This window comes from Entelurus aequoreus, linkage group LG04 (genome assembly GCF_033978785.1).
Source record: "Entelurus aequoreus isolate RoL-2023_Sb linkage group LG04, RoL_Eaeq_v1.1, whole genome shotgun sequence".
Classification (NCBI taxonomy): Eukaryota; Metazoa; Chordata; class Actinopteri; order Syngnathiformes; family Syngnathidae; genus Entelurus; species Entelurus aequoreus.
Window position 1 is genome coordinate 58,514,165 of NC_084734.1, and position 16,849 is coordinate 58,531,013.

The 16,849-nt window shown below is 43.7% G+C and overlaps 1 protein-coding gene across 3 annotated transcripts in view; it reads right to left on the reverse strand.

Moving 5' to 3' along the window:
- Positions 1-1,025: 1,025 nt before the first annotated feature.
- pcdh10b (protocadherin 10b) overlaps positions 1,026-16,849 on the reverse strand; it is a 57,277-nt gene continuing 41,453 nt past the window's right edge. For all 3 annotated transcript variants that reach the window (XM_062045345.1, XM_062045346.1, XM_062045344.1), the window contains one exon: positions 1,026-2,234. Coding sequence is in view for 2 of the 3 variants with exons in the window: in XM_062045346.1 (XP_061901330.1) it covers positions 2,181-2,234 (54 nt within the window). In the remaining variant the exon portion in view is untranslated. The remainder of the gene's footprint in view (positions 2,235-16,849) is intronic.

The window sequence follows — 16,849 nt, forward strand, 5'->3', positions numbered from 1 at the left end:
ACTCTTAAACTGACATACTCTGTTTACAGTTTTTTATCTTTTCAATGTTGGTGCCTGTTTCTTGTTTTTTAGGGTATCCTTCAGAGCCCTATAAATGAAATGAATTTTATTTTTTACCTGTATATATACAGCAGCCAGACATAGCAGCACAGTCGTAGTGTGTGTGATACTGTGTGTGTATACTGTATATACAGTAAACATAGTGATACCTTTTAGACCAGTTGATCTGCCGTTTCTTTTCTGCTCTGCCCCACTCTGGGGCACAGATTCGGTGACCACAGATGAGACGCTAGCTGTCCAGAGTCGGGACCCAGGGTGGACCACTAATCTGTGCATCAGTTGGGGACATCTCTGCGCTGCTGACCTGTCTCCACTCAAGATGATCTCCTGCTGGCCCCACTATGGACTGTACTCTCACACTATTATGTTAGATCCACTATGGACTGGACTCTCACACTATTATGTTAGATCCACTATGGACTGGACTCTTACACTATTATGTTAGATCCACTATGGACTGGACTCTCACACTATTATGTTAGATCCACTATGGACTGGACTCTCACACTATTATGTTAGATCCACTATGGACTGGACTCTCACACTATTATGTTAGATCCACTATGGACTGGACTCTCACACCATTATGCTAGATCTACTCGACGTCCATTGCACCGGTCGCCCAGGGAGGGTCCCCACATCTGCGGTCTCCTCCAAGGTTTCTCATTGTAGCCCATTGGGTTGACTTTTTTCTTGCCCTGATGTGGGATCTGAGCCTAGGATGTTGTTGTGGCTTGTGCAGCCCTTTGAGACACTTGTGGTTTAGGGCTATATAAATAAACATTGATTGATTGATTGATATATAAGTAAACTTTGATTGATTGATTGATACAGGTGTAGTGTGTGTGTAAAACACAGACAATTAAAACATTTTTATAACGAGACAAGAGAAACTGCAGATTGTTTTAATACATACGCTGACAATTACTAAAATGTGAGAAAAGTCAATCAAAAACACATTTGAAATAAATCAATTTTCACTTTATTGTTTTTAACATTTGTTGTTTATGTGGTTGTGATGTGAGAAAATGTATCGATTTATTCTGTTTGTTTATCAAATAATGATGAATATGTTGATTACAATCACACAGAATTACCATGAATTGAACTGCATACACTTTTGATCATATCTAAACGTGGAAAAGAATTATGAAACTTTTTTTTTTATATCTGCCGACATTGTTTAGTGTCTTGGTCGCGAAAGCAACCAGCCCCCATCAAACAGATAAAACTCTCAATCGCAATTTAGAAAAAAAAAAAAAGTTCCATCACAAGTAGATACAGATAATCGATATATAGACTTTGATATTCATCTTTTTCAAGAGTACTGGAATAAACACCTTTTTTTTTTTTTTTTACGTGTGATACAAACTATTCAAACCCACAAATGTGATGGTGCAAAAACCAACCCAAGAAATAGAAAAAACACGTTGAACCCATAATAAGCAAAGTTAGCAAAACTTAAAAGCACCAATCTTTTCTACGCAACTTTGTGACATACAAAGAAAACATTAAGTGCTTGTCATGTGACAGTCATGTGCCTCTCCCAATATGGCCGCATGTCAAGTAAACAAGCTAATAACATTGAAGCTCATTATTAGGTTTAACTTTGAACGCTTTTTAATAGGTTAAAAAATACATGAAGAAAAATCTGCTGTAATGTTTTCCTGCGAGTTGGAAGCGGAATAAAAGAATGAAAAAAAAAATTAAAAATGCACCAAAGGAGCGCTAGAAAAGAATCGACTGTACAGTTTGGCGTGAGGACAGAGTCCTAAAGGGCTGCGTGGTGTCCTTGTAAGCGTAAAGACGTACCAGAGTGTAAACACGCACACTAAACATTGCAAAGAGGTGACAGACACTCGTTTGTCTGCCGCATGGACGTCCGCACATTGTTTGTGTGGACTTGCTCAGTCCTGCTGAGACACTCCAGTCCTCCCAGGAGCTCCAAGTAAGGCATTCTTCCCCTCCTCCACGTCTCCTCGCCATGACACCGTGTCCCCCTGAAGACATTCCTCCCAGGAATTTCAGCAGATTGAAGTTCATTAAGTCGACAGTCTTCTTTTTTTTCATCTTCAAATCCAATTCCAGTCGTCAATGTTGGGAGGTGCGATTGTGCAAAGTCACGCCGTGTCCGTCACGTCCACACGAAAAGAGCTCGCAAAGCCTTTTCCTCGCTAGAAGAAGCAGAGATAAACATGTCAAGCTTTGCTTGTGTGTGAGTGTGTGTGTGTGTGTGTGTGTGTGTGTGTGTGTGTGTGTGTGTGTGTGAGAAGACACAGGCTGTCAAGTTGGTCTAAAAGCAAGAAAAGGAAGAATAAAAACAGCGCTGAGTTATTGTCTCGCGCTACTCAATGGGGTCCATTATTTTGAAAGGGTCCATGGATAATAAACAGTGTTTCCTCTCCCATTGATGACCCCCCCAGTTGAAGTCCTTCTATTGTAAAAATTGGTGAAAAGTTACCATGGAGGAGCGATTGCAACAGTCAGCTATGCAGCGTATCAATGATCAACACGTACACACGCATCACATGTCATGTTATGTCAACAATCTAAAGTTTAAATTTAAGCTATGAGATTGGAATGGGGGGTTAATCGTAAATACTGTATGGTCAATTCATTAGGGACAGCAACAAAACAAAAGAGAAGCCACATTTAGGCCCCGTTTACACTAAGCCGGGTTATCCAGGGTAAATCACACCTAACCTTATCCGTGTCCACACACAACAATGCCACCGTTTAAGACCACCACCCCCCTAGTACGCATTCGCGGAAAATGCGCACGCCATAGTCACCTCCAGTGTTGCTTTGTGTGCAAGTTTTAAATGTAACTTATCTGAACAATATCCAGTGTTGTGGTATTTCAATTAACTGGAATCCAGTGTGCTGTGGGGCCCTATAGTAGTGAATCACACCTGAGCCATCATAAATTAATCAAATCTTTATTAGACATGTAAACAATGTGATAAAGAACATTTTACATCAATCAAACTAGGCACCTAGATATCTGGTCAGGACACTCCTCACTCTTTTGCCTTCACCTTCATTGTCCATTTGTTTTTGGTGACTTTATATACTCTGGACCTAGACGCTGAGTCCGCAACATACATGGCAGACAATAACTGATACAGTCTGCTTTGCCAGTCCAAATGCATTCGCCGTTTTCCTCGAGAGGCCAGGTAATACAAAGCACACGCTACCTTTTTTATCACATCCACGGGAGCTCGCATTTTCGTTGTCTCTCCTTCGACAAATGGACAAAGTTTTTCGCTAAGTGGGAACGCAGCTGACCCGGCCGGACATTGGAAAGTTTTCTTGCCGTCCGAGAAGTGTTGTATCCCAAATAGCTGCAATCGCTTTCTCTTAAGGTATTCATGTGTGATTTACACAAGCGTCTGTACATGTAGAAGAATGAGAAACACGGGCATGTCTGGATGACTCGCCTTAATATTTCCGGTGGTTACAACCGAGTTATGAAACCGCTTTATTATGAAGCTGGCTGTGGCGCGTTCTTTCTGATGTCACTTCCTGTGTGGGCGAGGTCTTTCTGGCGTCACTTCCTCTCCGAACTCAGTTTGTAAACGATCAATGAGTCCATACAAAGCTAGGAGCCGGAGATTCAAGAAATACACGGCTGACTTACCCGTGTAAAAATTTGTGTGAGGAGGGGGACCTTAAAAGCTGGTTTAGTGTGGCTGAAACGGGGCTTAGGCTAAATTATTATTTGTTTAAGGGGTTAATCGACTTAGTGTAGACATGGCCTTAGTCTCATCTCGTTTCCCCACCTCCTCCCCGCCTCCATGTAGTCTGGTTTCATGCTGGTAATCATTTGAGTCTGGTTCACATCAGCTGCTTACCCCCCACTAACCCCAAACAAAAGAGTGAGTGTATCGCTGACTTGATCAGATTAGAAGTATGGTGGGTTTTTATCCCTTCCACCGCTCCTCTTCTCTCCTCGTCCGCCCCCTCCACACTCAGCCAGCACTGCTTTAGAATGCCGCCCACCCCCACGCTCATTTGCATAAAGGCTTCAGTGATCCAGATAGAGAGCAGAAAGTGAGTGGTGGTGTTCGTGGGAAATGAGTTCTTCACTGAGCTAAAGCACAGTGCAAAGTACTTGCGACTAATTCTAACTTATTCTCAAATAATGACTTTTCTTTTTTTTTTAATTGAAATTCTACTCCACAATCATCATTAAAACGATTTTTGCAGAGTTTTTTGCAAATAGGTGTATGTTGCCTTCATGACACATTTCCATTAAGCTACTGGTGCAACTTTTTGCCAATGTTGTGGCCTTAGGCCCTGTCTACATTAAACCGGATAACTCCTTAAACCAATAATTATTTAGCTTAAGCCCCCTATCAGCCACACTAAACCATCGTTTAAGGTCCCCCTCCTTGGATAATTTTTTACACGAGTAAGTGCGCCGTGTATTCTCCTGCTCTTAGCTTTGTATGGACACATGGATCGTTTACAAACTGAGTTCGGAAAGGAAGTGACGCCAGAAAGACCGCGCCCCACACAGAAAGTGATGTCAGAAAGCACGCGCCACAGCCAGCTTCATAACAGCTGGTTTCGTAACTCGGAGCTAAAAACTAGAAAGATGGAGGCGAGTCATCCAGACATGCCCGAGTTTCTTTTTCCGTCTGTACAGACGTTTGTGGAAATCACACATGAATACCTTAAGAGAAAGCGATTGCAGCTATTTGGGATACAGCACTTCTTAGACGGCAAGAGAACTTTCGAATGTCCGGGTCAGCTGTGATTCTACTTACCGGAAAACTTTGTCCATGTGTCGAAGGAGAGACAACGAGAATGCGGGCTCCCGTGGATGTGATAAAAAAAGGTAGCGTGTGCTTTGTATTACCTGGCCGACAAGGGAAGACTACGGAAAAAGGCGAATGGTTTTGGACTGGCAAAGCAGACTGTATGTCGCGGACTCAACGTCTAGGTCCAGAGTATATAAAGTCACCAAAAACAAATGGACAATGAAGGTGAAGGCAAAAGAGTGAGAAGTGTCCTGACCAGATATCTACATCCCTAGATTGATTGATTGTAAAATGTTCTTTATCACATTGTTTATATTGCGCCGGCGGACGGAGGGGGGGGATAGTCTTAAAAGACCATTGTGTGTGTGTGGACAAGGTTAGGTGGGGTTTACCCTGGATAACCTTAGCCGGTTTAGTGTAGCCTTAAATGCCGGGATTCTCAGCAGCTTTTTCATTAAGTTGGGGCAAAAGTTGTGATGTTTTGAGGATTAATTTTTTCAACAATATTGAATTAAGTTGTGATTTTATGAACTTGTTATGAATGTTTTTCCCTGTAACCCAAAAAAGTACATGATTTCAACCAAAATTGGAGAACAAATACTGTATTAATGTTTTTACTCATTTTATACCAGACAGACGAAGAATTCGACACTAAAAAGTGGTAAAAGCACATACTCAGCACTCATTTCAAATTACTGCACTGTTTTAATGAATTATAACTGATCATAGTAATAATCAATTATAACTATACAGTTGTCATGTCTGTGTTCATGTTTTTGTTTGGCCATGTGCTGTTTTGTTTTTTGGACACTTCCTTAGTTCCTGGTTTCACTTCCTGGTTTTGTTTGTCACCATAGCAACCATTAGTTTCACCTGTTCCACGTTTGGACTCACACACACCTGTCTCACGTTTTCACAGTCATGTCATGCACCTGTTCACAGTTAGTCACGCACCTGTTTTCACTTTTCATGTCACTATATAGGCTTTACTGTTTCTGTTGTTCGTCCTGGCTACATCACCCATTCATGCCATGTCCACAGTTCCTTGTCACGTTAGTTCTTGTTTCATCTCTTGTCACGTAAGTTTTTGTTTGTTTAATGTTCATAGTTCTCCGCCATTGTGCGCGCCTTTTGTTTTGTCTAGTCAAGTTTTTTTACCTCCGCTGTGAGCGCCTTTTGTTTGTACTTTTTTTGAGTTAGAATTAAAAATGTATTTAAATTCACGTCTTGCACGCGCCAATTTTTCATTGCCTTCTGGGAGAACAAACCACGCCATAGACCCAGTCCTGACAGTATGTAGCCAGCTCGAGAGCTCTCCCGCAAAAAAATGGGACAATTTTGACGACGTAACGTGGGAGGTCCTGCGCGCCATGGAAGCCGAGACACTCCGCCATTCCCCCATGGAGCGCAGGGATCTCATGTGGGGTCCGACCGGCAAACTGGTGCCGATCAGCTCCCTTTGGTCCGAGGATGGCGCTGCGTCACCGCAGTCCCGGAAGCGCCGCTCCCAACGAAGGACGTCAGGGAGGGCTTCCACAAGCATTGGAAAGGACGCATCGTTCCCGCAAGCTCCTCCCCCTCCGGGCGGAAACGAGCTGCAGCCAGCCCGGCTTCCCCAGGACGACGTCACGCCGCTGCCAGTGGGTGACGTCATGGATTTTTTTCCCCTGAACTCTTTTTCTTGTCAGCCACATCCAACCAAAGACTCTAAATCCATGATTAAATATTACCAAGACATGTTTTTAGAAATCAGATCCTGTCAATCACAGTCACCCAATTTTCATGCCCCGCCCCCCAGGACTCATGCCACGCCCAAGTCAGAAATTTTTTTTTCACCCACAAAAGCCCAGGTGGGGGGGAACGAAAGACCTTTTGGACAATTTAGAGGGGAGGATTCTGCCCTCCTCCTGAACCCCCTCCGCCCACCCCAAAAGACGGTTCCAGACCGCGGGGAGCGCGTCTGGGATCCGCTCCTTGAGGGGGGGGCTAGGGCTGGGAATTGTTCAGGTGGGGTGGGTCAGCATCGTCACGCCAAGCCACAGCCTCCAGCACGACCACCACCACCTGTCTTTCGACCTGCCAAGCCACAGCCACCAGCACGACCCCCACCACCAGTCTTTCGTCACGCCAAGCCACAGCCTCCAGCACGACCACAACCACCTGTTTTTCGACCTGCCAAGCCACAGCCACCAGCACGACCACCACCACCAGTTTTTCGACCATGCCAAGATCCACCTGCTCCACGCCCAGCTCCACGCCAAGCGCCACCAGTACCTGCTCCACGCCAAGCGCCACCAGTACCTGCTCCACGCCAAGCGCCACCAGTACCTGCTCCACGCCAAGCGCCACCAGTACCTGCTCCACGCCAAGCGCCGCCAGTACCTGCTCCACGCCAAGCGCCACCAGTACCTGCTCCACGCCAAGCGCCGCCAGTACCTGCTCCACGCCAAGCGCCGCCAGTACCTGCTCCACGCCAAGCGCCGCCAGTCGCAGCCCCACGCCGCCAAGCGCCGCCAGTCGCAGCCCCACGCCGCCAAGTGCCGCCAGTCGCAGCCCCACGCCGCCAAGTGCCGCCCGTCGCAGCCCCACGCCGCCAAGTGCCGCCCGTGGCTGCCCCACGCCGCCAAGTGCCGCCCGTGGCTGCCCCACGCCGCCAAGTGCCGCCCGTGGCTGCCCCACGCCGCCAAGTGCCGCCCGTGGCTTCACCACGCCGCCAAGTGCCGCCCGTGGCTGCCCCACGCCGCCAAGTGCCGCCCGTGGCTGCCCCACGCCGCCAAGTGCCGCCCGTGGCTGCCCCACGCCGCCAAGTGCCGCCCGTGGCTGCCCCACGCCGCCAAGTGCCGCCCGTGGCTGCCCCACGCCGCCAAGTGCCGCCCGTGGCTGCCCCACGCCAAGACCAAAGCCAAGACCAAGACCCGCCAAGTGACCAAGACCAAGAACCGCCAAGTGACCAAGACCCGCCAAGTGACCAAGACCAAGAACCGCCAAGTGACCAAGAACCGCCAAGTGACCAAGAACCGCCAAGTGACCAAGAACCGCCAAGTGACCAAGAACCGCCAAGTGACCAAGACCAAGACCCGCCAAGTGACCAAGACCCGCCAAGTGACCAAGACCCGCCAAGTGACCCAAACCAAGACCAAGTCCAAGCACAGCCACACCAAGACCAAGTCCAAGACCAACTACGCCAAGACCAAGACCAACCACGCCGAGTCCAAGACCAAGACCAACCACGCCAAGTCCAAGACCAAGACCAACCACGCCAAGACCAAGTCCAAGACCAAGACCCAGACCCTCGCCAAGACCAAGACCAAGACCCATGCCAAGACCAAGACCCTCGTCAAGACCCGCCACGCCAAGCTTCGCCGCCTGACGCACCACGCCAAGCTTCGCCGCCTGACGCACCACGCCAAGCTTCGCCGCCTGACGCACCACGCCAAGCTTCGCCGCCTGACGCACCACGCCAAGCTTCGCCGCCTGACGCACCACGCCAAGCTTCGCCGCCTGACGCACCACGCCAAGCTTCGCCGCCTGACGCACCACGCCAAGCTTCGCCGCCTGCCACGACAACGCGCCCACCTCCTCGTCGGCCAAGGATGTGGCCTTTCCATGGGCGTCCGCCACGCCAGGTGCGCCGACCTCCTCGTCTGCCACGAATGTGGCCATTCCCAGGTCGCCCACCTCGTCAGGTTCAGCGGCGGTCTACCCGCCGCCGCCACCTGATTCTGCCCCGGTGGATTCGGGGACACCTGGTCTGGCGACCCACCGCCATGTCCCCCTCCCCCCCTCCCATGACTCTTGATCCTGTTTTTTGTTTTTGGACATCTGGGATCTGTCCGTAAGGGGGGGGTTCTGTCATGTCTGTGTTCATGTTTTTGTTTGGCCATGTGCTGTTTTGTTTTTTGGACACTTCCTTAGTTCCTGGTTTCACTTCCTGGTTTTGTTTGTCACCATAGCAACCATTAGTTTCACCTGTTCCACGTTTGGACTCACACACACCTGTCTCACGTTTTCACAGTCATGTCATGCACCTGTTCACAGTTAGTCACGCACCTGTTTTCACTTTTCATGTCACTATATAGGCTTTACTGTTTCTGTTGTTCGTCCTGGCTACATCACCCATTCATGCCATGTCCACAGTTCCTTGTCACGTTAGTTCTTGTTTCATCTCTTGTCACGTAAGTTTTTGTTTGTTTAATGTTCATAGTTCTCCGCCATTGTGCGCGCCTTTTGTTTTGTCTAGTCAAGTTTTTTTACCTCCGCTGTGAGCGCCTTTTGTTTGTACTTTTTTTGAGTTAGAATTAAAAATGTATTTAAATTCACGTCTTGCACGCGCCAATTTTTCATTGCCTTCTGGGAGAACAAACCACGCCATAGACCCAGTCCTGACAACAGTGTTGGCGTTAACACACTTTTTGTGTCTTTTTACGCCATCCATCCATCCATTTTCTACCGCTTGTCCCTTTTTGGGGTCTCGGGGGGTGCTGGAGCCTATCTCAGCTGCATTCGGGCGGAAGGCGGGGTACACCTTGGACAAGTCGCCACCTCATCGCAGGGCCAACACAGATAGATAGACAACATTCACACTCACATTCACACACTAGGGCCAATTTAGTGTTGCCAATCAACCTATCCCCAGGTGCATGTCTTTGGAGGTGGGAGGAAGCCGGAGTACCCGGAGGGAACCCACGCAGTCACGGGGAGAACATGCAAACTCCACACAGAAAGATCCCGAGCCCGGGATTGAACTCACGACCTTCGTATTGTGAGGCACATGCACTAACCCCTGTACCACCGTGCTGTCTTTTTACGCATTGAAATAAAAAAGGACGCGCATTTCCGGAAGTCCCCGGGACGCAGATTTTTTTAAAACTTTTTTTTTAGCGACCCTGCCTTCAGCGGCTCAAAACTCCAGTTAGCTTGTTTTTTTTTTAGCGATTATCGCTTTCCGCCGGTGTTTTGTTTAGTTTATATTTGCCGGTGTCGTGCCAAATTCTGTATCCCTGAAATATTTTGTATCCCCTGCTGCGGGAGCGCGCATTGGGGCGAAGCTCTGTGCCTTGCTCAAACAGCGGTAGCACTTCCGTGTTACTGGCGATGTCAATGATACAAAATGTGGATTCTTCCGATCATGTTTTGATTGTCAGAAATGTTGCAGGTGTAACATGTGACATTCCAACCCGAATAAATGCTTTTGATCATCTGTACATGACGTGTTGTACTTGCATTCACATCGCTGCACACACTTCTCTATTGTTTACGTGTCATGCTGCAAAGCGGTTGATCAGCCTACCTATTTTATGTAAATTACATTAATAACATCCTGTAATGGTTTATTATTTATTTCATCTTCCAATAGATTAAAAAATAACACCAAACACTACAGGGTAGACTTAATTCCATGTTGAAAAATACAAACAAACAAAAACATGTATTTTAAGCCAGAAAATGTGTCCCAAAAGTGTCCTAAAGCTATGTACTAACATCATGTGGATTATATGTACAGACTTGTTATTGTACGACACTTGTGAATTTGGACTCATTTTATTAATGACCAAAAAAGTTAGGAAGATACAGAATATTTCAGAATATTTCTGTGCCGCCATAAAATGTGTCCCACTTCAATTTCCCTAAAATTATGTACTAACTTCATGTGGTTTATTATGTACACTTATAGTGCCATTTACAGCTAAATGTGTACATTTGGACATTACATTACAAAATACAGAATATTTCAGCATATTTCTGTGCTGCCATAAAATGTGTGGACTTGCTCTGTTTGTTTTACGCTTGAGAGGTGTCTGTCCATCTTAAACATTCAACACATTTACTCCTGCAAGTTAGGAGCATTTGTAAACTGTTGAAAGCAATCTACAGCGCAAATTGTTGGTAAATGAGAGATGATGAGAGATTATCGTCACACATTAACATCTCTAACATGTAAATGCTGCCTCTTTGCTAGTTCAGCATTGCAAAAGGAAATATGTTCTTAATTATCTTACCCTGGGTTAATAAACGTTAAATAAATATAAACATGTCACACATGGAAGTACTAGGAAGTACATGTTTATGTACTACATTACCCACAAGGCTTAGCGCTGTAGACAGGAACAAGAAGTAGGTCAGAGGTAAGCGGGAATATGTTACAGTATATTGTTAGACTTTGTTGTTCCTTAGTCATCTATACAATAAACAAACAAGTTATTATTAGACAGTTGACGCTCAGAGACAAATTTGATTGGTAAAAATGATGCTGATTGGCTAACACGTTCGAGGAATAAGACACAACTTGTAATGAATCAGTTTTCTCACACATAATAGGATAATTAATCACTGGTAAGTATGATCATGTATCATTGTTTTAAAGTCACAGTGAGTGAAATGTGACAAAGCCTTTGGCCGAGACTTGTTTTGGCTGCACGATCCTGAGACGCAGCAGTTGAGGTTTTCGTCATATTTAAAAATGAATATGTATTATCACCAAGATATCTGGGAGGTATGAGAGGTGATGTGACTCAGTGTTCTCTGCTCAGAGACAGCAACTTTCTCAGACTTTCTGTCCCAAAACAAGTCTCTACCATGGCGGTCGTCATGACAACTTAGATAAGATCATCTTACGAGTTGGTACAGCATAAAATACAATTACACACACTTAACAGTGCTCATCCTGGCAGAGCTGGACAGTGTCCGTGTTTGCAATGTTCCATCTGCATGTGACCCTCGGTAGATAAATCATGTTAACCATCTTAAATGGTCTGATCCTTGGAGCTGTTCAACCAAAAAACGCGGGATATACTTTCATCACTACTGAGTATCATTTCACGTAAAATCATGAATGGTTGCAGACTTAAACACTTGGCGAGCAGAAAGGTGTATTTGTAGTGGACTGCTTCTAAATAATGTTGTATTTTTCCATGCCATCAAAGCAATCATGCCTAAAAGAAAGCACTTCAAAGTAAGACTCAACTATACAAAATGTGATAGCTCAATGCTAATTTATATTGGATATGCCATATACGTGCTACTGATTATCATTAGCAATTTTACATGGCGATTTCAACACTTTCAAATTTGTTAAAGGCAACTACATATTATGATCCGTTGTCTGGATCATGTTTTGTTCTGTTAGTTTGACTACCTCAGTTCTGTTTTCAGCACCCTTTGGGTTTGGGTTTTGGATTCCATGGGTGCTGATTAGTTTCACATGCCTCTGATTAGTGTTCGGGGCGCTCACCTGCTCCTGGGCACTAATCAGAGAGCTACATATTCTTGTCTTTCGCCACACACTGTCTGGCTGTCTTATTTGTTTGCACGCAACAGTTACGACATCTATTCCTACGATTCCAGAGCTAAGCTTTGTTTTTGTTTGACTGTTTTTATAGTAAGCTTCCACGCTAGCTATTTCCTTAGCTTAGCTTCTCGTGCGATCAGCATGCTAGTCTTTTTGTAGTTTTTGCATGTTTCATAGACAATAAATCATTTTCTCATTTGCACCTTGCCTCCGAAGTTTCCTGCTGCATCCTGCGCATAACCATGCAACAACGTCGTTACACTACAACTGAAATGCACGTTACAATCAAACAGCTGGTGTGCAATAAGCGGCGCCGTCTCTTCGCCTCAAATAAATGTCTTGCCGCCTCAGATCAAAATGTTTGAGGTTGAGAGAGTACATTTTAATATACCCAATAACATATATATTACAAGTTGACAAAATTATCTGCAGTGGCGGAGAAATCCGCTGAAAAGGGACACGTGACAACACTCATATGACATCATCTTTCCTCTTTTCTGTCCATCGCCTGTGTGATGGTCCGCTCATCACCCCCCTCCTCTCAGTAAACCAGTGTCGTATGTGGACTCTGTACCGAGGATGTCGTTGTGACTTGTGCAGCCCTTTGAGACACTTGTGATTTAGGGCTATATAAATAAACATTGATTGATTGACATTGAGTGTTGACGAAATAAAAAACGAAACTATTAGTTGTTCGAAACAAAAGCCAATCATATTTAATTTTGTTATTTAAATAGGTGGGACAAGTTCAGAAGATATCCAATCACAGTTTTTTAATAGCGTACAATAGACAGAGGGTGGGAATTAGCAGAGAAGGTGGGCCAATTAGATGCTTTTCCTTCTGAGATGGGGAAGTTCAAGTTGAACGTCTCGCCGGCAGCGTCAAAACACGTGAGGCCGCAAAAGAGTTGAAAATCGAGTTGAGATGGTCGGAGGGTAAATGATCAATTACTAATGACAAGGTCAAAAAGGGATTTGAGTCCTTGTGAGGAAAGCAGTGACTTTGATTAAAAACGATGTCACAGGAAGAGGTTTCTGAGTAGCTCATCAAGCAGCAGAGAGAAAAATAAAGCTGTGCGAAAGAAGACCGATGGGGAGGAAGAATTCAAAGTAATAATAAAATTCAAGGAAGAGCAGGACATTAAAAAAGTAGGACCAAGTGCAATTACTCGTTATTAAAGAGGGCTAATGTACATTACATCGTGTATTTGCTGCTTCAGGTGATCTGTCGAAAACAGTCAGTTGCAATTCTTGTTTAACGATTAAAACGAATATGTAGGCTACCAATATTTGCGTCGATTAAAACTTCCTCACGCTGGAAGTGTCTACATGCTTTATGGTCAGAGCACACAATGAAATAAATATGATCTTAAAGAACAGAAGAAACTGTTTGTCAGTTGGTAGGGTATAACGCAACTTGGAAAAAAAAAGTGAAGAGTGTAGGCAGTGTTGTTAAGTTTCTCTGTGTAAATTAGTGGAGAATACAGTTTGAGGCATGTTGCAGCTGACCTGAGAATAAACTAGTTTGAGAAGAATGTTTTTGTATTATTTAAAATACTGCTGTACTTTTCAGTTTGGGAAGTATTGACTATTGTGTGTGAAGTCCTATAGGTTAAATTCAGTCTAAGAATTAGGCCATCAAGTTAAGATAAACGTGATGGTTGATAAAATGTGGATGAATGATACTTTTTTTTTTTTTTACATTTATTTTACTTTAATTTTGTAGTTTCCCCTCCTGAGAGATTGACACCTAATTGTGGCCTCTACAGGTGGGACACCTAAATTGATGCCCATATAGTACACAGAAAATCCTCATTTAAATAAAGCAGTCTGCACCACTTTTTAATTGTACACACAGTCTTAGTAAATCACACGCAACACAGCCACTAATAGTACATACTATTTTATAGATTGCACACGCTGTTTAGTGTGTGGTATTTGGATCTTAATAAATTAGGCTCTTACTGTAGCTAGCATTCAAACTTTACTGTATTAGCACAGAAAAATAGTGCTGGGATGATGGAGCAACGTGTATACATGATGCCACCTTCACATTTCTGACTGCCCCATCATATATGCTTGCCTAGAACCAGCCCTGGTAATTAGTACAATACTTACAGTGTAAACACTTGCTAGGACTCAACAAAAAACAAGACTGGCAAAGACTACTTTCTGATTATGGCAACATACATAGGACAAACTGAAATTAATGCATACCTGCAAATGATATTCAGAAGTGTAGGGAAACAAAATATAACAACTGGACAGTACAGTTGCAGTATCAGCGCACTGTTAAATTTTACATAAACAATTATTCTATTATCAAACAAAATTACATTTATTACCATTACCATTTATTAAAAGTACCAACAATTGGTATCTACCTGTTGAGTAACAGTATCGATTAACATGAAATGGTACCGAATCAGTTCAAATGTGGAAGGTACACATCTTTACTCTCAACACAAGAGACATTTGAGTCATGAACAACACTTTCTGGTTATCCACCAATCACAAACACCTGAATTCTGAGCATCAAAATGACAACACAAGTAGGTCGTTACATTAATTAAATTTTCACCCATGGGTGTCCTGACACTTTTTCACTTCCAATATGATACCAACATTGAAGCCTTGAGATTTGGCCAATACCGATATTAATCCATTATTAGCACGAATCATAGTACATTTTTTTTAATTATTTTGTCGTTTGGAATGTTAGAAAAGGTTTTAGCAAGTGAAATGAGTCAAACAGAGAACATTTGGTAGGTATGAAAACACTAACATGACAGATGTATGCTTTAGAAGTGTAGTGTTAATTGGTGTTTGACGACATGCAATGGCCACAGTAATTCATTAAGTCATGCTCATTAGTTGCAGTAAGTTGAATGATGCGGTCACGTTTGTTACTGGATGCTTTCTAATACGTTTCTGCCTTGGAGACGTATGTGTAAATAATAACTGTAATTATTTAATACTTGTTTATATTGAGAAATGTTGTGTCTTAGACATTATTGTTAAATTAAAGATGTTAGCTTGTGTGCTATTGAGTGCTGTTGGGAGAGCAGCAATCTGAGGGTTCCTGGTTCGATCCCCGGCTTCCACCACCCAAGTCACGTCCGTTGTGTCCTTAAGCAAGACATTTAGCCCTTGCTCCTGATGGGTTGTGGTTAGGGTCTTGCATGGCAGCTCCCACCATCAGTGTGTGAATGTGTGTGTGAATGTGGAAATAGTGTCAAACGGTTTTTAGTACCTTGAAGGTAGAAAAGCGCTATACGAGTATAACCCATTTACCATTTCTTGTGCACTTAGCTGTTGTGTAGCTGCTAGCTCCTTGTAGTCTACGATGTTATCTTTTTTAAATGACCTGACTAAAATACAAGAAAAGAACACCCTTGTGTGCTTATTAGAGTACATTTAGATTATTATTATTATTGCATGAACAATAAACTAGCATACATGCTTGTTTAACAGTAACACAATTGTGTATCAGTTTGATTTGAGATTGAACCTAATCCATATAGTCTGCTTCCTGCTTTAGTCACAATCATATAAATAATTGTATTAAAAACATTATTATATTATACTAAAGCACTCAGGCACACAAGAATGATCATCAGCGGCAATGTTTCCTCGAGCAATAAACAGAGCTTTTATTTTCTAAACAAGTCATTTCAGGACATTTTCCTCTAGATTATGTGTAAACATTTTTTATTCATTATACTAAACATCTTTATCATTTGCATGTCATTTCTGTGTTAATATGTATATCACGTGAGGCTATATTTTATATATTACATATTTATTTAGACTTTGTGGATCATTCCGGGGTCTTTCTATTATGAACGTTGCAAAATGTAACAGTGGAAGAGCGATGGTGTGTTTGTGTTGATTTTTGTAAGCCACGCCCCCAACGCTGCACAGGAAATCACCCAGCAAACAAAAAGAGAAGTACTTTCGAGAAGGAGTGCTTTCTTCTCCAAGACAGTTTGATATAGAGTGAAGAGTGAAAGGTGTGGAACGCTGCCAAACCGTTAATTAAAAGGCAAGAGGAAACATTTTTCCTGCTGTCTTTCCCAGCATGCTGTGCTCTTCAACCAGCAGCAGGACTTTGACAGCTGATAGTCTCATCTCGCTGTGTCTGCTGATGACAAAGGACTCTTCAGGCGCTGCTTGACAGAATTATAATCAGGTGTTATCACCTAATCAAAGACTCTTCTCTCTGGCCTTCAAATTAAACTATAAATATATTATTTGCACACTTTTCATTCCAACTTTCTATTCTTTTTTTATCCTGACTGCAACACATGTCTAATGATTGACAATGTGGCATTTCTACACCATTAGAAATAAACTGGGGCGGAATAGCTCGGTTGGTAGCGTGGCCGTGCCAGCAACTTGAGGGTTCCAGGTTCAATCCCCGCTTCCGCCATCCTAGTCACTGCCGTTGTGTCCTTGGGCAAGACACTTTACCCACATGCTCCCAGTGCCACCCACACTGGTTTAAATGTAACTTAGATATTGGGTTTCACTATGTAAAAGTGCTTTGAGTCACTAGAGAAAAGTGCTATATAAATATAATTCACTTCACTTCACTTCTCTTATAATAAAACTTTCTGCCTGCTGAGAATTGCTGTCTTTAATTCATTCTTCACAACATAGCAACCTTGCTTGCATGCAAACATTTGACAATACAAGTCAGCCATCATAAGCTAAAATGAAATGCCTAAGTCAC